At 46.5% G+C, this 22508-nt stretch overlaps 1 protein-coding gene across 2 annotated transcripts in view; it reads left to right on the top strand.

Annotated features, from left to right (window-relative positions):
• INPP5A (inositol polyphosphate-5-phosphatase A) overlaps positions 1–22508 on the top strand; it is a 184192-nt gene that overhangs the window by 33413 nt on the left and 128271 nt on the right. For both annotated transcript variants that reach the window (XM_051801198.1, XM_051801199.1), the window contains exons 2-4: positions 13147–13188; positions 21099–21199; positions 21733–21820. In XM_051801198.1, the coding sequence (XP_051657158.1) occupies positions 13147–13188; positions 21099–21199; positions 21733–21820 (231 nt within the window). The remainder of the gene's footprint in view (positions 1–13146; positions 13189–21098; positions 21200–21732; positions 21821–22508) is intronic.

The raw sequence follows: 22508 nt of genomic DNA on the forward strand, positions 1-22508 counted from the left end.
CCAGGGGACGTGTGGGCAGTGGTGCGATGGGGGCAGATCTCTCCCTCCCCGTGCCCCAAGGGGATCTGTGTCTTCTCCTGCTTGTCAGAAGTGGTGTTGCAACAGCAGTGGCGTATTGAGCCGCCTCCACTTACATCACTGCCTGATGTGGGGAGCATGTTTAAAAAGGGGAATATTCCAATAATGTATTTCTGTACAAAATGTTCCAGCTTTCCTGAGTAACACTTTGTCCTGTCTCAGTAAACTGCAATGGTGTCTTTAAAACCAGAGAAAAGCACTGTTCCGTGCTGTATCAGCTGAACTTTCCCAGGTTGTGTTAAGGGTGTTGGTTTTGTTCCAGTTCTCCCAAGTTCTTAAACGCACACGTTCCTGAACAGGCTGGAGTGCCGTGGAGCTCCTGCCTGTGGAGCAGTCACTGTGGGCAATCCCTTGGGTGTTCTGCATCAAAAGCACTGGCCCTGTACTGGAGAAGGCAGCGTTCCCCACGTGCCTGGCAGCAATCTGCCAGGCCAAGGGGGCACGTCCCGCTCCTCAGCACCTCATGAAATGCTGAGAATCAGGAAAGAGACCAGGTGATGTGATTTTGTGTATGAGAGAGTCAGCTTTTTAATCAGTTTCTCCCCTTTATTTTTTTTGGACTCCTTAAAGTCCTTATGAGAGCAGAATTCCTGATGGTGCCCAGGTTCACAGGATGTGTTTTTCCTCCTTCAGAGCAAATGGAAGCTCTCCTTGCTGAAGGAAGGTCAGGATGCCCTAATCCCCCTCAGGCAGCAACCCCCCTTTGAGCCAGGGGCTGCTTGGTGGTGCCTGGTGAAGGAGGCCTGGGCACTGGGGGGGCTCTCAGCATGGGGGCTGCAGGCCTGCATCCTTGGGGATGCTCCCAAGTTCTGAACACATCCTCAAGTGCCTGCAATGGGGACCTGCTGGGGGAAGGGTGGGCAGAGACCCCCCAGCTCCTGCCACCCCAGCCCCCAATTCAGATCACGTGTGACACCTGTGGCAAGTGATAATGAACCTGTTGGCTGCTGCATTTGCAGCCCTTGGTCCTCATCCAGGGCTGGCTGGTGCTGTGGAGGGGTTGGAGTTGCCTGGGAGCAGGGCAGGCCTGGGACACATCCCAGCAAGGAGCTGCTGACCCTGCCCTGCATGGGCACAGCGGACATGAACTGGGCACAGCAGGCCAGTGGCCTGCCCAGAGGGCAGAGGGGCTGGTGGGCATCACACATCCCGTGGGTGAACAGCTGGGGCCTTCCTCTTGCTTTATCTTCTGTGGGGGCTGAAATTTACGAAGGAAGTGGGAAGGGAAGGATTGCTGCAGTGACAGCAGCGAGCTTCACTTCTGCCTCTCTCCCACAACAGGAGGAGAGTTTGTATGGCAAACTCTCTGCAAATATCTCCTTAACTAGAGGATTTGAGTATTGAGAACTGGTTTTTGTAGTTGTCCCTCTCCCTTACACCTGGGCACAGGTAGGAGGTGTGTTTTCAGGGGTGCTACCTGCCCTGCTCCTTGCAGTGTTGGACAGGTGTCCTCCATGGGAACGCTGAAGTCCTGCCCGTCAGTGCTCACTGCAGGGAAGGGTTGCTGGAATTCCAGAATTGCCATCAGTGCAGCCTTTTTGACACTGTAGTAACCTCATAAATTAACATAACGTTGCACAATCCAGAGTTTGGAATATATTTTTGTTTTTAACTCATGTGTTCATTCTTTATTTTCTTCTTTTTGTGAAAGCTGCTAAAATTCCATTTTATTCTATAAAGTGCGGTTTTTTTCTTTGAGGGGTGGGGGAGCAGGAAAATATTCACTTTCAAAACATACTGTGTTTGGAATATTTTTGCTTGGTTTTCCACTGTAACATGAGGACTGAGCCCTGGTGTGTTATTTGAAGGTGTATCCTGACTGAGACCAGACACACTGACTGAACATCCATTTTTTTTGTGTAGAAGCCCAAGGGCCTTACGGCTGTGAATGGATCTGTATAGCAATTGGGGCCCAAACACAGTCCCTAAGATTTATATACTGAAATAAAGATCTGAAGGAATCAGCATTCTAGGCATCTAAGATCACTGTTTCAATATCACTTGATATTGAGGTTCCCAAATGAATATCAATGCCAGATTTAAATGTACCTCTGTTTTAAAAGCAGCAGGGAAGTATTTATGTATTTCATTTGAGAGTTTGCCTCTGCTGGAGCTGGCTGGATGAAACACTTTGTAAAGGGCCATGCACATGTCTCTGCCAATTTATATCTTTCTAAGCTTTCCTCTCTGCCAGGTGCCTAATGGTCTTGTGGAAACTTAAGGGAATACTGAGGGTCTTATTTCCAATTGCACATATCGGTTCTGCTGCTTTGACTTCCTTAAAACTGTATCAGCAATGTTTTATTAATTGAGCAAAACTGTTTTCCTTTTAGGACTTTGTTTCTCTAAATTGTTTGAGTTGTCCATGGCTTTGAAGATTTATTTCTCCTTGTATACTTTATTTTTACCATAAAGCATCATCTAGAGACTTTCTTTGTAAATTTTTCCTCTTAGAGCAACTGTGTCTTAAGGGCAGTTGTAGCACCTAAACCTTGTTTTCTGGAGTATCCTGAGGGTGCAGGAGGAAAGAGGATTGGGCTCCTGAACAAATAGGATGTCAGTAATAGTATATACAGGACAACCTGTTGCTTCCTGCATTTGGTTGGTTTGTTGCTTCGGTGTTTTCCCCCCATCCTTCCTGTATAAAGTAAATGCCAAACGTTGCTTTTGCTCAAGGACACCTGGTTATGACACAACAGTGGAAGAGGTTGCTCTAGTGTCACCTGTTAGGAGAAGACTCTCTGGGTCCCTTCACCTGAGCTAAGCAATGGATGGGCTCATTTGGCTTTTCTGGTCCCTGCTGCTCTCTGCAGCTGCTGCCCTGGTTATGCATCGCTCACGTGTCCAGCTCTCCCTCGGGCACCCAGGACTGTCTGGCATCAGTCTCCTGCCAGGGCAGGATTTGGCAGAGATTCATTTTCCCTCTGTGAGAAATAGGGCACTGTGAAGCAGCATTTAGTGCCCACGACTTGGGTGCCTCCTGAGCCCCACTATAACCAGGTGCTTTCCCTTGGGTCTCCCGTGCTGGGAACTGTGTGCCATGGAGCCCTTGGGCACTGGGTGCTGTTGGACCCCGGTGCTGTGTGTGGCACACCAACCTGTGCCACGTGGGTTTGGGGGCTGTGCCTGTGCCACTTGTCTCAGATCACTCCTGATGATCCCGGGTTGCTCATCCTGGAGCTCCTTCCCAGCATGAGATGGTTTGTCCCAGCCAAGCATTTGGCTCTTTGTGGGAGTGCCGTGTGTGTGTGCAGGAGTGTTGTGGGTGGAGGGCATTATCCTGCAGAAGAACAGTCAGTTCTAAACCACCTCTGCCAGGCTCCCCCTCAGCATTGCTAAAACAAGGCTGGCGTTTCCGTGCGGTGGCTCTGAATAAAGCTGGGAATAAACTTTGTGGACTCTTGGGCCATTGATCAGAGATGCATTTATTACAGAAACCTGTACAGCAGCAAGGAGAAAAGATAACAACAATGATGAAAATCCTACTCTCAGGATCAAATTGAAATTAATTTCTAAATGTCTCCCTCAGGACTTTATTTCTGAAATAGAATGTAAACAACTCTCAGTGTCTCCTCTATTATCAGATACTTACATTGGATCACTGCGTATTTATTAGTGTGACAAACTGTGTTTTGCCATCCCCAGGGTCTCCTTGGTGGTAAATTCACAGCCAGTCTTGGGACTTTGGTATTTTGGTATGAAAGCTCTTTCTTTGGGTGGAACAGGGTGTGTTGGAGCTGCCTCGCTGACAGCTCGCACGCTGCTGGCATGTTTCTCCTGGGACTGACTCTGCAGCAATTCTGGGAAAGGCTTGGAATTCCATCCCCGGCAGAGCAGTGCTCTGTCTCACAGTGTGTGGCTTGTAAATATGGATATATCTTCTTAAGGAAAGAGCATTTATTGCTCAGAGGAATTGTTAGACACTGCTAGACAGCAATGCATGTGGCTCATGAGCTTTAGGTCAGAAACGTTACTGTCTGCAAACGTGAGCTCTTACATAATATTACATTATTATTATTTTTCCATGGAACACGTATCTTATTAATTTAAGGCAATATTTTATGCTGGCCTCCTGCTATGCAGTTACTCCCTGAGTTGCTGGGCTCAGGTGTCCCAGAGCTGTAGGTGTATCAGGGTAGGTGCAGTGTGTCTGTACAGGATGACTGGCCCGGGGTGCTCCCCCCAGTCTGTTTATTTCTTGTGGAGAAGGCACTGGGAGTCTGTGGGACGTTCTGCTTCACGACGCCAGCACGGCATGGCTGTGAAAAGGCCTGCAGCTGTCACAGCCCACAGGATTAATAAAACGTGGGATATTTCCAAGCCTCCATAAAACCCAGCCTACAGGAAGAACTGTTTGGATCATTGGCTTTAGTGGCTGCCGTCACTGCTCGGTCTCTGTTGACTCATAGGAGCTCTGCAACTAAAAGTTTCCTGAATTTTTAGCTCTGTCCCTGTTGTAGCTTGGACATGTGAAAATTGTAACGATGTGGTAGCAGCCACAGCGACAGGGTGGATGTACAGCTGGAATATACTGGTATATACTGGAATATACTGGTGTACAGCTCTCAACACATCTTGCTTTGATTTGGCTCAGAGAGACAAATTACTAATCAGGCTTTTGTCAGCGATGGACAAGGATTTTCTTTTCCTTTCTGCTAGTCCATGTGCAAGTTCTCTTGCTTCTCTTGCCTGCCAGACAGGCCTCAGCTTGCTGGCCTCCTCAGAGGGTGGCAGAGGTCACTTGCAGCAGACAGATCCAGTGTTCACAGAGTGATGAGCCATTCACTGCTCGTGGCTCGATGGTCTGTGCCCACCACCCGCCTGGGAGACATGAGTCAGGATGATGCTGCTCCCCTGAGCATGTTTCCATACCACTTAGAACTAAAAAGACAGTTGTATATATCCCCGTGTTCAACCTGGGGGGAGTTTTTAAAGGTTTCATTTCAAACAAAATCAGAGGGAAACCCACAAATACACAGGACAAACCACAGTGGTGGTTGTGAGTGTGAATGTTGCCAGAGCTGTATTTTATCTATCTGTGTGCAGGAGTACATATGTTTGATTTACTCTCTTTTTTGTTTTTTTCCCGTGCCATTCCAAAATCAGGACACAAAGCAATGGAAAACTTGAGTGTATTAATGTGGTTAATCCCTGCTGTTTGCTTACAATTATAGTTTGTGTGGTGTTGGATTAACTCTTGTTAATGCTCTTAACACGCTGGTTATTCAAATATCCAGGAGCCTTTAAGCTTTCAATAAGATGTTGGTAATAGAAGTTAAATTTGAAGCACATGGGGAGTTCACTGGGGTCAGGAGAGTTAAGATTCTGGGCCCCTCTTATTCCAGTCTTAGCAGTTACTTGTAAATCATTATTCAGCAGTAGTTACCACCCTGTGCTAGTGCCTGGCTGGATGTATCCTGTGCATGGGCTATGGAGGGGGATTGGCCCAATGGGACCATGCTCTGGCCCCACTCCTGGTGTGGTGTGTGCCCAGAGACAGCCCAGGCTGAGCCCCCTGAGTGCCAGGCCATAAACAGTGTCTGTGTGCTGCTTACCTGCAGGAAACATGGCAGTTAAAAATGGTTTAACTTCATGTTTTAAGGGTGTATCTGGGTCTGTGTTAGACCTGTGTAAGCCTGGTCATGTTACCATCAGATCTATTGTATTATTTTCTACACAAACAATTCCAGAAGTGTAAAAGTCTTGTTGCTCCATCTCAGTGTAATGTACTGTAACCCTTAAGAAAATTACTGGTTATCTAACTCTACTAAAAATGTGTATCTTAAATTAATTGTAGTGTGGGAATGTTATAATTGAAAGCTGAGCTTCATTAGTGCTGAGGGAAGTCTTTCTCTTTTGTTCTGTGACATTTGATTAGCTGAGGAAAGAATAGGCTTGGGACATATATTAATACTTTGACTGGAGAATGGTTTGGGTTGGAAGGGACCTTAAACCTCATCTCATTCTACCCTCTTGCTATGAGCAGGGATGCCTTCCACTAGACCAGGTTGCTCCAAGCCTTGTCCAACCTGGCCTTGGACACTTCCAGGCATGGGGCAGCCACAGCTTCTCTGGGCAACCTGGGCCAGGGCCTCACCACTCTCAGAAGGAACAGTTCCTTCCCCATATCCCATCTAACCCTGCCCTCTGGCAGTGGGAAGCCATTCCCCCTTGTCCCTCCAGGCCCTTGTCCCAAGTCCCTCTCCAGCTCTCTTGGAGCTCCTTTAGGCAGTGGAAGGGGCTCTAAGCTCTCCCTGTCTGTATGTGTGCACTGATGTACAACCACATGCACCTTTCCCAGGTCCACTGCTTTACTTGGCTTTCATTCTTCTGTGCCTATGGATAGTGTGGCATTATAAAAGAACAGAGGAAATGTTTACCTTTCCTTCTTTTTTTTGTTTGCCTTGTTTACAACCCATGACAAGAGGGACTTAGGGATCACCATTGCCCATTTAAGACATTATTTGACATGAATGATACAGCAGAGGAAAGAGGATCCACCTCTCTGAATGCTGCTGGTTTACAGATTATCAAGCAGCTTGTATTTTATAAAAAAAGAGTCGTATCAATTATTAAGGCTGTGTTGGTTAATTACCAGTCTCTGTCAGTTAAAGCACCCATGAAAAGCAAGGGGCTGGTGCAGTAGGAGGATATCTGCTGGGTATTTTCCCTCACACTGCCCTTCGTGATCTGGAATGAGCATCCCAGTGCTTGTCAGGCAGCGCCTGCCACAGGCTCAGCTGCTTGGAAGGTGCCCTCTCCCAGCCTGGCTTTTGGGGTCTATATTGGCTTTGAAATGTGGTGAACTAATAATGTGAACAGAATGTGCAGGTTATCTTTTTTTGTTGTTGTTTGTCAACTGCGAGTGTAAAGTTGGTATAAAACACCACAATAACAGTACCCAGCTGATGGAGGGTTTTGTTAGGTTTTTGAAGACAATATAGGAGATCAAAATAATATATAAATAATTCTGTTGAAATAGCCCTGATGGTCAGTCATGTTGATGGACCTGAAAGCAGTTTTTGTATAAGACTGTTAGTGGTCAAACAGAACTTGATCAAAGGTTTTGCTTTTCATTAAATAGCTAGAAAACCAAGTACAATAAAGGGAGAGGAAAATAGCCTGTATTTTATATTTTTATCTGAATGTAGCTTGAAGGAAGAGATGAAAAGGCTCTGGGGTCCTGCCTGGGACTGCACCCTAAGAGTCTGTGACTGCAGCAGGGCCAATGCAGTGCTGTGGGATGCCAGGAGACCTTTGGAGCTCAGGGTTCCAGGGATCCCTCACCCCATGTGAGGCTCTTGGAGCTGTTTAAGTCAGGCACTTAGACGTTTGGTTGTGCCTTGTGTTCAGTCAGTGTGCAGAATCCAACTTGCCAGTTCTCCTCTGGTTCGTTTCGGAGCTCAGTGAGTTTTCACAAAGTGAGTCAAGAATTTTTTCCTTTTAGTTTAAAAAATGAGCCTATTCTTTGCTAAAAATAACCCTCACAAAATAGAACCTGCTTTCTATAATTCATCGGCTTTCTTCCATTTCCCTCTGAATGAAACGAAAAAGAAATTTTCCAGGCTGTTAATTTCGTTTCATTTAGTTCTTTCCCCTTTTTTCCTTTGAATGAAAGGCTCCTTACCCTGTCTAAATATATTTTCCCTTTCTCCTTCTTTTTGAAAAGACTCCTTCCCCATCTGAATATATTTTTGCAACAGGCTTAAAGCTTTTCTTTTGGCTGTTGGGTGTAATTTTGTAGGAAATGGAAACACTGAGGAGAAGAGAGACTACTTGTATGTTGGATTTGAAAAGCTGCTTGTTTTCAGGCTATTACCAGCTCATGTGGTGTCCATGTGTTCACGAGCTGACTGGTTTTTCTTATAAGCCTGACCAATACAGTGGCCAGCATGACATAAATAGACTTCAAGTGGAAACTTGTTATGAAAAGAGATGGTCTTAGTGGGATTTGGAATTCCAGGAAAAGGTCAAAACTGCTTTTAATTGAAGGGAGCAGCACATGCAGGACACATGTCCTGTTATTTTAACATGGATCCCACGTGGTCTGCTGTCTGGAAGTTGTGCTTGTTTGGGGAGAGAGGGTTTCTTTTTGGGAAGGGTTTCTATTTGTGGCTCTATGGAGTCAAAATGTGTGCCTGAAGGAAGGGTAGGATGAAACCAGAGCCATGCTCCCCTGGGCTTTGGGGTGTTTGCTGAGCTCGGCCCAGGGAATGTCAGAATTTGGTGCATGTTTGAGGAGCAACCTGAGCTTAAAGTGGGCAAATAACCCTGAGGAATCCATGCTGACCAGGCTTGTTCCCAGGAAGGGGTATGGGCACAGAGTGACCTGGGGCCTGAGTCATGAGGGCAAGGGAGAATGGTGGGAAAGAAGAGCACTGAGTGCTTGAGAGAGTGCCCTAGAGCAGAGGAGGCTCTGGGGAGACCTTAGAGCCCCTTCCACTGCCTAAAGGAGCTCCAAGAGAGCTGGAGAGGGACTTAGGACAAGGGCCTGGAGGGACAGGACAAGGGGGAATGGCTTCCCAGTGCCAGAGGGCAGGGTTAGAGGGGATATGGGGAAGGAACTGTTCCTTCTGAGAGTGGTGAGGCCCTGGCCCAGGTTGCCCAGAGAAGCTGTGGCTGCCCCATGCCTGGAAGTGTCCAAGATCAGGTTGGACAAGGCTTGGAGCAACCTGGGCTAGTGGAAGATGTCCCTGCCCATGGCAAGGGGTTGGAATGAGATGAAGTTTAAGGTCTGTTCCAACCCAAACCATTCTGTGATTCCATGATGTTCCAAACAAAGTGTTAATAGCTTGGTTTTGCTTTCTTGTTCTCTCCTGCCATTGCTCGAGCTGTTGCTCTTTGGCAGATCCTCTGAGGACATGAGCTGAGGCTGCGGTGTGAACATGGGGGAAGGACCCAGAGCAACCAGCTGGCATGGGGCTGGAGGTGGGGGAAACCAGAAAGGAGGCTGATGAGGTGGGGTTGGGATTAGTGAGTGGGGAGATATCGGTTCATTGGTGAATGGATATGAAAGGATTTAGCATTGAGGAGGACAGGGAAAAGATTAATTTCCGTTACGTTACAAAAAGAATGAGATAATTTAATGAAGGACAGAGTGTGGAGAGAAAGGATGGGAAGAAGGCCAAAGTCTGTGGAAGACATGAAATATAATGTGTCTATTTTTAGACAGAAAAATAAGAGGATGATAAATTGTCTTTCTACTTGATTGTTATCTCCAGTCCTTCAAAAACTTCAAATTGTTTCATTTATAGGAGGTGACTGGGGAGGAGTCTGAGGCAGAGGGCTCAGTTACAGAATTGTACCACTCAGGGGTAAAAATGGAAGGACAGGGTGTGGTCGTGCCACAGGAGGGACTGTTGGAGGAGGGCACGGCAGCAGGGAGCTGGGCAGATCCGCAGAGCATTGGGTGACAGCCCAAACTGTGGGCAGCCAGGGGAATCACAGCAGCCACAGGGCTCACCAAAACCCAGGCTGGGCAGAGGAGTCTGTGTTGGCAGCCCCGGAGACCTCATTAGCACCTGCTCTATTGGAACTGCCTGCCCAGGGCCTTAATGGACACCTTTCAGTGATGCTTCTTTCTCCTGCTCCAATTTGTATTTCTGTCATCACCTCTTCAAACCTTCCTGTGTCTGTGGGATCCCAGAAGGAATGAATCTGCACGCGACAGCCTTGTTCAGCACCTCTTCGTGTTATTTCATTGGGCTTTTGCCACCTGCTGTTCCTGTGTCAAGGAATCTCTGTTCTGAGCTGTGATGTTCACTTGACCCCTCACTTCTCACCCGGAACGGCACAGTTAACAACCCTTCATGGGATTAACTTGTTTAAATCCGGCCCCTTGGAGCTGGGTGTGCAGCTGCAGCCTGTGTTCAGCTCCATATCTCCATGCTGCTGCCTCCAGGGCAGGACAGGACATAGGGCAGTGTTCCTCAGTCCTAGTGGGGATGGGGCCTGACCCCGCAGCTGTCCCAGGGCCCTTGGCCTCATCCCTCTCTCCAGCATCCCACGGCTCCCCTCAACATCCCTCACCCTGGTTTGCTCTCCTGACTGTGCCACTTTGCCATTTTTATTGTGCATCATAAAAGGGGAGAAAAGGAGGAAAAGGAGAATGTCCTACAGCTTTTGGTGACTTGCTTCATCTCATTGTACCTGGCTTGGTTCTGCAATCATTTCCGTAAATCCATTCCCTCTGAGCCTTTGCTTTTGTCGTTAGTGTGATGGGTCTCACAGGAGTCAGGTGTGGGTTTTCCAGGCCATTGGTGAGACAGTGACCATTCTTCCAGAGCTGAAGTTCTCTATGCAGCTGGGGACAGTGCACAGCAGCTCTATGGGGGACATTGGCTGTGGGCTTCCAGGTACTGACTCCTGGGGTTAAAAATAAGAAGATAAAGACTTTTTAAAAACAAACAAAACCAAACTCCAAAGCACTGTTCTCCCATGAGAACCTATTTGCAGGCTACTCCTGCTTTTTCACAAATCCAGGAGCTGGTAGAAACTGTAGCAGTGAAATGTGGCAGCAGGAGTGCCACTGGCAACTTTGATTTAAATCATCACTTATGGCTGACTCCTGCTCACACTGAAAACTCACTGGTCTGCCTTCAAATGTAGCTGTTGTGCGTTTGTTTCATGTAGGTTTGAGATTGGAATTTTCTTGGGAGCTCTGGGTATTACATATGAATTTATGTTTCCTCCAGTGGGAGGTGGGGATGGGTACAGTGATGCTCTGTTTATAGTCTCTGTTGTGCAAGGATCTCGTGCTCGGGGGACCTTCTTACTCTCTGTAACTTCCTGAAACAGGGTTGGAACCAGGTGGGGATCTGGCTCTTCTCCCGAGTAACAAGTGACAGGACAAGAGGAAACAGCCTGAAGTTGCACCAGGGGAGGTTTAGGTTGGATACTGGGGAAAACTCCATCACCAAAAGGCTTGTCTGACCCTGGCACGGCTGCTCAGCATAGTGGTGGAGTCCCCTTCCCTGGAATAACTTAAAAGCTGTGTGGATGTGGCACCTGAGGATGTGGATTTGTGGTGGGTTGGCAGTGCTGGGGGAACAGTTGGACTCCATGATCTTGGAGGTCTCATCAAACCCAAATGATTCTGAGGTTCCCTGCAGATGACAAGTAAATAGTGATGCCCATCTTAGATTGGGCAGCGGAGGCGGAACAAGCAAACGTGTCCTTGGTTTTCCTCTCTGAATAACTACTGTTAATGCTGGGTTATTCTTAAAACTCAAGAGATCCCCAGGACATCTTGTGATTGTCACAAATTAAGGGGAGTGAGGAATGCATGGGTTGTTTGTTTCTTAAGATCGAATTGCCTGTTGCTGAGTGAGGCCCCACTCTGGCTTGGACATCAGCGCCCAGTGCTGTCAGAGCTGTGCCAGAGCCCCACACTGGGCTTTATTGGAATGTATCATAGTCCCCAAGGTCTTGGTTTTTTGATGGTGTGAATCTGGCCCTTTGGTTTAGATCATAAACAAATCATATACAAAGCACGTTCTCGGGTCATATCTGTTTTGTAGAATGATTAAAAGAAAACAACCATCACTAAGTCCTGTGCCCCCTTTGTAACTTCAGCCTGAAGTCATCTTGAAATTGCTGCAGCTCCTGGTTTGCTTGGTTTCTCTTTGGCTGTTATAAGAGCAACAGCCCTCACTGTTCCTCAGTGGGTTGTCTCACTATGTTCAGGATGAGAGGGAGAAGAGTTAAGGTGGCACACAAGTGGTTCCTGGTGGGCATTTCTCACAGGTCAGTTTTACTGCCTGCCTGGCAGACGCAGGGTTCATCTGTGCTGGCCCAGGGGAAGGGCACAGGGGGGAGAAGAGGATGTTGTGTTCTCTCTGTGTATTAATTTAAGCTGTCCTTGAGCTTGGGCCAAGCTCTGCACCCAGAGCGAGGGCTTCCATAGGGAATATGGAGAATGTTCATCACTGGGAAAAATAATTGTTCCTAAGGAGAGGAAATTTCACCTTCTTGACCAATAATGTCTCAATTCCGGAATTGTCAAAGGGTGAATAACAAAAGGGAGGTAACGGATAGCATGGGACAAACGTGGTGCATTTTCCCCTCAGCTTTCACAAACTCTTGCAGACTCTTGAGGCTCACAGGATGTTTCAGCCTTACAAATCATTACAGTACCTGTGGGCAAACCTTCATGCAACAAGCAGTCAGGATAAAGTAGTAAATTCAAAGTTGTATCCAACTACATGAAAATAACACAGTTGGTGGGAGAATAGAGCATAACAGAGGTTTCATGCCTGTATGTTTGCCTCTGGACAGGTGGTGTTGGAGCTGTTTGTAAGGGATGACGTTGAGGCATCTCTCTGACTTTCAGTTTGATGTGTTCTGCTCTCACAGATACTGCATGGTCCTGCCACTGCTGTGACAGGAAAGTCTCATGTGAGTTTTTATTCCCCACTAGGATGCAAAAATTATCCAGAAGTCTTGTTGCTGAAGATAAAGCTCAACAAATCAATTCTCTCCCTCTGTGATCGTGTCTAGGCTGGACTCTTAATACTGAAAAGGCAGAACTTAGCACTTACTGTGGTTTTGCTGCTTTGGTTTTCATAACTTCTGTAGCAATCTGGAAATGCTTCTTCCAGTCTGTCCTTGGCAGGAGCTCTAATGGACTTGAGCATCCTGCAGAAGCACCGTCATCCCTCTGACCCAATTTATTAGAAGTAAATCCGGGTCACTTGAAGCTCAGGTTGGCTGGGTGTGGACGGGTCGGTGAAGTTTCTGATCCCCAGGTGATGAATGTGCCCATGTAACAGGAGATATTTCAACACAAATCAAGTCTGCTGATTTAATTGCCTGATAAACCCGTGTGGGTACAAATGCTGTGCAGTCGTATACAAAATGTACCTTCTTGGTGAGAATCAGAGGAGACTTGGAAACGAAAGGCATTGTCCATTGGCATCATGGAGGAGCATCCTCATGTTTGTACTTTTTGCATTGATTGTGAAAAAAACTCCCCACCTGAATGTACTGAAGAAAGCAATAAGTATCAGGATATTATTATGAAAATACATTACTCTTATTCCTAATTATTTTTTGTCTTCTGTTTTTCAGCCAGAAAATTTACAGAAGAATTGGCTTCGGGAATTTTATCAGGTAAGGTAAAGCTTATTTTCATGGAGTTTTGTGAACACTTGCTTATTGGCATAATTTATAGTGTCAGGATCTTTTGCTTTGCGAAGTGTAATTGCTAACTAAGGTAAAAGCAGCCCTGAAAAATGTCTCTTTCTGGATTTCTAAATAATCATTATAAAAATTCAGCATATAAGCACTGTTTGTGACAATACTCTGCCTTAAAAAAAGGATTGATGTTTTAAAAAATTCACTTTAGTTTGGCATTGTCTTTCAAGTCTCCCGAGCAAAAGATATATTTAAGTAATTAAAAAATATATATATATGTTGTGAAGTCTAGTTTACCCTAATATTGAAATATGAGAATTACTGGCATTGGTTTGTAATAGATCAGTCCTGTGTCTACTCTTTCTTGAAAATTTTCTTGTTTGGGCAATGTGACACTGAACCCATGTTATAGGATGTTCTGTAGTCTTTGGGCGTCAGGTTTATTTTAAAAGTAAAACAAGGTCCTCTTACACATCATGTTGATGTAGTAGAGACTTGTTTAAGTAGCAAACTTCATACAGAAACATGGAAATAAACAACAGGAAATGAGCACTGGTGGGGCTCGAAGGTGTCATCCCTGGGAAAAGCAGCACAAGCACTGGGTCACTCCAAGAGCTGGTGCCACAGCTGTCACAGCTGAGAGTCTGAGAGTCACAGACTCACAGAATGGTTTGAGTTGGAAAGGACCTTAAAGCCTGTCTCGTTCCACCTTCTGCCATGGGCAGGGGCACCTTCCACTAGACCATGTTGCTCCAAGCCCTGTCCAACCTGGCCACTGAAAGGAACCATGTGGTACTGAAGGGCCACAAGAGTTCTTTATTCAGTCCGACTTCTCCTATAGAAAAATGGTTAAAGCAACAAAATCATGTTTTTCAAGTTTTAAAGTGAAACTATGTGCAGCAAAGATCATTAGCAGTATCTTATCTTATGCTTTTAGTAACTGATCACGTCCTGTACTTCTTTACAATCTCTGGTTACTGGTGCAACCTGGGACCTTTATTGTACTGTGTAAAATACTGCAGTTTGCTTTTTCTGACCAATGGAAAGGATTTGCAAATATCTGAGGTGCATTAATCAGTCCTGCATTCTTCAGTATCTGCCAAGTTCCGATTCATCTGTTTATTTTTCTTCTTCCATCTTGGTTGATTACTGTTGTATGTACATGGTGCTTGCACTGCACAGGCATCTCAGCCAGCTTTGATTCCAGCCCTCCACGGCTTCAGGAAAAACTCTTCCTGAAGAGAAATACAAATAAACAGAACTTTTTTTATTTCATTTTATTTTTTTTCAGATGGCTGCATATTTTTCAGCATCACATGACTTATTTATATATCTTTATTGAGGAGAATCCTTCTCTGTTCACTTGTTTACTGAAGTAGGATGAGTGCTATGGAAATGCTTCTGAGTAGTTTGTGGAAAACAGGAAGAGGAGGGGAATAGAATGAGCTGCTGCTGTCTTAGGGCAGGGACCACTGACATGTGACTGGATGTGGTCTGTCTTTGGTCCAATGAACGTTGTGTGTAGAGAATTCCAAACAGGAAGAAGGTGATCCATTAACTCTCCATGGGACCAGTTGAGGGCAGGGTCTGAGGGAAGGTGTCACTGAGGCAGATCCGAGCCTGTCCCTCAGCTGTGGGGGCTCTGCAATGTCCCCTCCTCCTCTCCGTGCCTCTGCCCTCTGTCCCTGCAGTCTGAAAGCTGTGCTTTAAAAAGAGAGGAAGAGTAGCCAGGACAAGGCTAGCAGTGCTGTGTGTAGTCAGTGCCAGCCGTGCCCTGTGGGCCTTATCCTACTTCCCCTCTGGGTCCCTGCACAGGGTGGCTGCTCACACCACACTCTCCGGCACAGTAGGAAGTGGAACAAAACTTGATAAAAAGCTCCTTAGGGAAGAGATGAACGTGGCTGTACCAAAAGTCACTTAGCACCATCCCAGCCCAGGCTGCAGAGCGACCCAGTGAATGTACAGCTTCAGGGGGGATTGTTGCATTTAATTCCACACGTGCTGTTCACAAACTCTGCGAACTGAGGTTCAGCATCATCGCTGGAAAATGACTCTTCGTGTTTCTTCGTAAACTTGAAACCAGATAAACCGCAGACCACAGTTTTTTCCATTCTTCTGAGGAATTCAATTTGCATATGTAGTTGTGTCAGGGCAGTTTGCATAACTTCAGAGGATGAGGTCCTTGTGTAAGTAGTCAAAATGTTCTCCACGGTAAAGGAAGCACCATTACCACTCTTAGTTTAAAACGTTTCTAGAAGTTAAACCTGTAATGTCTTTCAGTTGATGTCAGAGAGTGTACCAGTTACAGAGCATTTTGGGAGCTTGTTTTTAAGTTCCAGTAAATTAAAATAAGGGGTTTTAATTGCTGTGATGGGTGTATACAAGTCACGTATTATCATTGATTTACTTGCCATATGCGTTTCTGAGGACATGGCAGCATATGGAGGGCAAAAATAACATTAAAATGTCACATACTAAATTTTTTAAACTTCTACCATTAATCTGCAAATATCCTACATTATTAACATGAAAAATATGGAAGATCTCATGCTGTTACATTAAACAGTTTGTCAAGAAATACAAACAGGAAAAAAATTACTTCAAAGACCCTTTCAGAGCTGGTTTTATCAGCAGCTCCCCGCCCAGAGAGCCACAAGCTGTCTGGTCACTGCCGTTGACAGCACAGTTGGATGTAGCTGAGAGGTGTTGTCCTGTCTGATCTGGTTGCCTTGGATTCATCCATCTGCAGTCCTATAGAAGTGGAGCCTGCATTTGGGTGACAGCTGACTGAGTAGTTTAAAATTGATTTAAGGGGTAATTTTCTACCAGTTCACTACTAGTTACTGCTTTTCCCCCAAGGAAGAGTAGGAGGGGGTGTAGGAGAGCAGAGAAAGGACTTTTATTGACTTCTTTATTTACTTAGGGCTTTTTTTCCTTTTCACCTCCTCCTTCTCCATGCCTTGTCCTTTCTCCAGCTGCACTGGGCAGGAAGAGTTCAGGAGCTGGAGCTATTGCAAACCTTCACTAATTTTAGTAACAGTCCTTTTGTGTTGTGTTCATGGCAGACGGTCATTTTAGATGCAAACCTGGAGGCAGAGGGCTCTTTTCAGGCAATTTTCCATGTTGCCTGATGTGTTTGAGAGTATTTTGAGCATTTACTTGTAGTTATACAGAAGTGAAAAGTTTACCTAAAAGCTAAAGGTCATCTTGGTATTGCTGCGTGGGAACTCAATGTGTTACTTGGGAAAGAAAGAAGAAGGAAGAAAAAAACAAACAAACAAAAAACCCTCAAACCAACCAAACAAAAAAAACCAAAATACAACAAAAACCCACCTAGCCACTCAAAGGTTGTTGCTTAATTATTTTAGTGGACTTAATGCTGTTTGTTTTATTAGAGAAGGTGATTAACCAAAAGCTCTGTTGCAGCCCCCAGCAGCTCTTGTGAGCTGAGGTCTTGGCCCTTTTTCAGAGGACTGGAAGTTGTGGATATTTCTTTTTCTTCTCTCCTGAAGCTTTTCCTCAAGTGGGGCCATTTGAGGGTTTTCTGGTTGGTTCAAATCCGTGGCCTGTGTCCAGGGTAGGGATGGGGGCCTGAGCTGCTGGAGCAGCACCACTGGTCTCTGGGTGTGCATTCCCTGGGAGGTGCCTTTTTTTCATTTCTTCAGACTTACAGAAATTGAAAAGACTTGGAGTGCTTTGAGACCACACATGATAAATTGACTTGTACATATTTCACAGTTCAAAGGAAGCTAAAGCTCATGCTTTGTTAATTTTTTTGAGCAGCCCTGTGTATGGACAGTGAAGGCTCAGGCTCCTCTTGTGCCTTGCTTGAATGGGGTCTGAGCCTGGTCCCCTCGCTCCGGTGCCCACACTGCCCTCTGTGGGAGGCCTGGCCAGTGGCTCCTGCCCCAGCTTCAGCAGACCCTGACCCTCACTGGCTGTGGCACTCTGGACCCAGGGCATCCCCACTGCCAGGGTCCCCTCCCTGTCCCCTCTCCGAAGCAGGCGAAGACCTGTAGCAGTGGGAAGGTGTCAGATTTGTACTTTTCACCAGTTTTATATTCATTCAGCTGTGTTGGAGCATCTTGCTCAGTTACCCACATCCCTTAAAATAACTCCTGATTGTGGCTTCCTTTATGCTATTTTTGTGTATCCAGAAATTGAAAATAATGCCCAACTGCGTAACAACATTGTGCTGCCACAAATGCAAATTACGTGTTTATGTTGGTCTTGTGTGTGATCTTTAACCTCTGGCAACTGGGAGTTTTCTGCTCTGAAGTATTCATTACTCATTATTATGTACTGTTTGTTCTTCCATAAGAGTAGAAAACTAGTAAAAGGTAATGAAGCGGAGCCAATTTGCTCTTAGTTGGAGGAGTTTTATTATATGAGAAGACATAACTAATATTCAGGTATGCTTTAGTGGTTTAACCTGTGAGGAACGCTATGACAACCTCTACTAAGCCAATGCTGCTTCCCCATGGATATATCCTCAGTATAAGTTTTTTTGGTTTTTTTTTGTTTTGTTTTGTTTTTTTTTCTTGGTTTTTTTTTAATACCAGCTGTGATTTCAGGTTCTCAAGGATTTAAATGCAAACCAAAAAACCTGTGTTCTGCATCTCACTTCAGAGACTGGGAGTGTTTTCTGTGGCTGCTGCAGCACAGTGGAATTGTTCTGCAGTGTTCTCTCAAGGCAGGACTTCCCTATTCAGGGCTCCCTGTGACTGATCATGAATGTGAGATAGTTTATGCCTAGATCTTACATGAAATTGTTTATTTTACTTTTTTTGTCTTACCAGTTCATTAGTTTGATTAGCTGTGTACGAAGAGCTCATACTGAAGCAAACTTGTCGTAGTTAAAATAAGTAACACGGTGCTGGTTCTGCTGTGCCCACAGTTGATGTTACTGGGTGCATTGCCCTGGAACAGTGAGAATGGATGGACTACAAGATTAAATAATTAGAACTATTTTCTGATGATGGTAGTGTCACAGAGCCATCCAAATAGATGAGATCAGGATGTAGAGTCCAAAACTGATTTGGAGCAATAAAGCAGATGGGGAATTGGGGTGGCATTGTGTTGGGGAGCACAGATGAGCTCTGTTCTGAAGTTCCACTCCATGGGCTGTGTTTGGTTGGTATTTCTCTACAGGTAGTGAACAAAGTGAACCAACCAGGTAAAGTAAGGATGCTCCATAGTCCTTCACTGCTGCTGCACTCTGTGACGACAGGCTGCTGTCTGTGGTCCCTTGGGCAGCACCCTGGGAAGAAAGGAGGGAGTATCTATACAGGGATGCTTTCTCAGCAGCTTTCTCTTAGCTGTTTGTAAACCTATAAAATCAACTAGTACTAATGTAAGCTTTCATAGTTATGGGAAGTATGTATCAGAGGAAAAGTATGTCCCAGTTGGGTATCATTTCTTGTAGTTCAGGGATTTTTTTAGCCAGCTGGTCTGTCACCTGCTTGCTGTTTTTGGTTTTTTTAATTAGACTTTCCTTTGAGTCCTGCTCTGGCTCATTCTTGGTCCCTAACAATGATGGTCTGTTTTAAAGCAAGATTTCTGATATTCCTGTTGGCAGAGACCAGCATTAATGAGCTAATGAAAGTGCTCAAAGATCCTCAAGCACCTGAGTGGGAGTATTTACCTGTAACACTGACAGCAGCTCCTTTCAGAGTGCTTCAGTGAGCAGATCAGTGTCAAGATGTGTTTCATTGATGGGGAAGCTGAGGTACAGAGGAGGAAGTAACTGTCTGAAGTCACTCGGAGGCCCACAGCAGGACATTCCCTCTCCTGGAGGCTGACCCAGTGTAGGTTGGCAATGCTGTAACTCCCTGGGACCTGGGCACAGTGGTACTCTGGGTTCCCCTTGGCTCTGGTGTGCTTGAGCCGCTGCCAGGCCTCCCCTCTCTGAACTCTGTGGCTGCCTGTCCCACCACCCCCTCTGCTGCTGGCCCTGGCACCCCCGGCTGCTCCCACTGACAGGGACTGCTCCGGGCACTGATGGAGAGCAGTGTTCCAGGGATGTCCCCGAGGAAGGATGTGCCACCAACTGGTGATACACCTCGCTGTCACCTTGCCCTCTTGTGCCTGGTGGGCACGTGGGCGTGTGCTCCGAGGAGGCTCCAGCAGGGACTGGCACTGTCTCCTGCCGGTGCCCACGGGCCCTCCCTGCCACAGCACGTCCCCAAGCAGGGCAGCTGTGCTGTCATGAGAAGGTGGCAGCTCAAAGCAGGGCCCTGTGACTGCTTCTGGCTCAATGCTAAGCTGCTGTGGTTTGGATTTTGCTGATCTTTAGTTCATTGTCTTTGAGCTTGATTGTCTAATGAGATTATTTGTGCAGTTGAGAATGAGGGATTTTGTACTCTGTCATCAGATCAAATGGCAGTTTCTCTCCACTGTGGTTTAAAAGAAACGTCCACAACTTCCAGTTGGGGTGTCCCATCCCTGGAAGTGTTCCAGGCCAGTTTGGATGGGGCTTGAAGCAACCTGGTCTGGTGGAAGGTGTCCCTGTCCATGGCAGGGGTATGGAATGAGAAAAGACCTTTTAACAGTAATATTAATCACTTCTGATTCCCATAATTAAAAGCAAGACTGCAGTGGTTTACTGCATCTGTACCTTTTCAGAGTTGTAGGGTAGGCAATGAGTACAAAGGGAAAGAAATCACTGTTTTTCAAGCTGTCCTTCCCTGGGGTGTGTTGAAGGGAGAGCTCTCCAGTCCCCATGCCCACCTCCCACACGACTCTGCCCCAGTACCAGCGGGAGAGGTGCTGTGCCCCCCACATGTGGAGCACCCGAGCCTGCAGCCAAGGCCTGCACAGGGCAGCTGGTTTATGATTCTGCTGGGAGCAGCTGGTGGAAACCAGCTGTTCTTCCTCCCAGTGGCTGCACGGACAGCGTGGGCCTGTGCTGGCTGGAGTTGCCCAGGGCCACCTTTCAGAAGTCAGGGAATCCTGTTTCGGATTTTAGAGTGTTCTCTCCCCATGTGCTTGCACTGGCTCATCATTTATCGTTTCAGACTGTTCCCTTTTAGAATGGAAGTAGTTCTGCAGCTCGTGTCTGTTAATTCACAGTAAGATGTGGAATACAAGTTGTAGAGACTCAGTATCAACACAGAAACATTTTGGATGTGGTGTTTAAAGGGCTGAATAGAGACAACATAGAGAGAATTCCGTAGGACAGATTAACATGGAATGGGTGTTTCAAAGTAGCAGCAAATTTATAAACACTTGATTTATAAACATTTGATTTGATGCATGCTGCGAGACAGAAGCATTCTAGGTTTTTGGTATGGTAATTGCATCCTAGTGCTGACTGCTTAGTATCTAAGATATTTGCAGTGTACAAGACTAACACCTGGAATAGCATGATGGATTTCTGTGCCTCGTGTGTTAGATATGTATGTGTACCATAGTGTGTGTGTTATTTAAATACTTTTGTAAATCACATACTCTGTAGATAAAAATATCAAACACAGCAGCTAATCAGCATTGGGAAATTTTGTAAAAGTGGAAAGAAACCCACTTAATTTAATTGAGGTGTTTGAACTCTTCCACCTCCCAGACAAGGAGATGTTTTGATCATCTTAATGACATCAGGCCCTCTTTGAGGGGAGTTGAAAGAGTTTATTTGTATTTTAAATCCCTAGGACCTAATTTATAGTTTAAAAAGGAAAACACTTGAGATAATTACTGTGTATTATGAGTCTTTTATGTGGATAGCAAATGATGCTCCCCTTGATGCTTATTGCTGTTGTGCCAGTTACCTCTCAGGCAGCAGCTGCCAGCCCTCCCCATCCAGGGGACACACCTGGATGTGTGTCCTTCATGCTGTGTGACCAGAGCTGCGGACACAGCTTTGTTAAATCTGGCTTTTCTCTCTGTTCCAGGTCGTCCATGCACACAAACCCCACTTCATGGCTTTACACTGTCAAGAATTCGGAGGGAAAAACTATGAAGCTTCCATGTCTCACGTGGACAAGTTCGTGAAGTAAGTGTTGGGGGGCCCTGGCCGGGCACCCTCGGAGCCGGGGACAAGGGCAGAAGTGATCAGTCACCGGCGGAACCGCGAAGCTTCCCCCGGGAATGTTTTAATTCATCGCCTCCAAACCCCCGGGAGGTGGGAGCGAACCGGGGCCGTGCGGGGACGAGCCGGGGCCGCGCGCGCCCTCTGCGGGCGGCGGGCGGCGGTGCAGCGGCGAGGATGGGTAACGCTGGGACCGCGGGGCCTTCTGCACAAATTACCCAAATCCACGGAGTTTTGTGGGCATCGGTGGCCCGCGTCCTTCCCAGCCGTGTCCAAACGGCGCTGAGGAACTCAAGATCTACGTCGGAGGTGCCACTGACCATGGGAGCTTTAGAGCGTCCGGGCAGGTGGCTGTGCCGGGGGCATCTCTGCCCATGGAATTCCCCCCGGGGGTTCCTTTGAGTGATGCTGGGAACATCACAGCACAGAGCAATGCCGAGGCAATGCCGTACCGTTGCACCTCCCTTTACGTGTTCAATCTCTTCTTTTTCTTTCAGAGAATTGTTATCAAGTGATGCAATGAAAGATTACAACAGAGCTCGAGTTTACCTGGATGAGAACTATAAATCACAGGAGCATTTCACGGTAAATTTCTTTATTTCACAAGTTCAGTTCAACCAAAGGTGAATTTCTTTGATTTGGGGGTTTTGACCCATGTGGGGCTATGAGCTGTTTCCATCCTGATGATGATTACATCTTTACTAAGAGCGTTTACCCCGTGGAATGCATATGTGCTGGTCTCACAGGGGTGCATCCGTCTGAAATGAGTAGAATATCAATATGCACTGTCTTTTGTTTAAAATGATCGTCAAAGGCCTTTTTTTCCTCCAACAACTAACCTTGGTGGCTCCTCGCATGGGAGTCACCTCCCATTCCAGAGCTTGGCAGTGTCTGGCAGTGTGAGGTGGTGCCAGTGAGCTGGTGATGGTGCTGGTGAGGGCTCAGGGCTGCTGTCGGGGACCTCCTGAGCTGCTCACAGCCCCACTGGCCTGGGGCACAGTGTGAAGAGCCAGAGCACAGGTTTGCACTAGCACATGAGTGGTGTTTAGGTACATGTAAATCCATGTGTGCAGGACTGCCTTTCCTGCAGAGCAGAAGGGCTCGTGTGGCCATCGCCAGGGCTGTGTGTTGTGCCAACACATCTGCTCTTTGTCCGGGTGGTCACTGCTGGGTTGTACAGGAAAGAACAACCTGGAGGCTATTCACAGGAGGTGAATAGTGACATCTGCCTTCTCCCTGGGGCAGCAACTTCCTTCTCCCCCAGGATGCTCCT

Source organism: Manacus candei, unplaced genomic scaffold (assembly GCF_025592945.1).
Source record: "Manacus candei isolate 608988 ecotype Guabito, Panama unplaced genomic scaffold, ASM2559294v1 h1tg000050l, whole genome shotgun sequence".
NCBI classification, from domain to species: Eukaryota; Metazoa; Chordata; class Aves; order Passeriformes; family Pipridae; genus Manacus; species Manacus candei.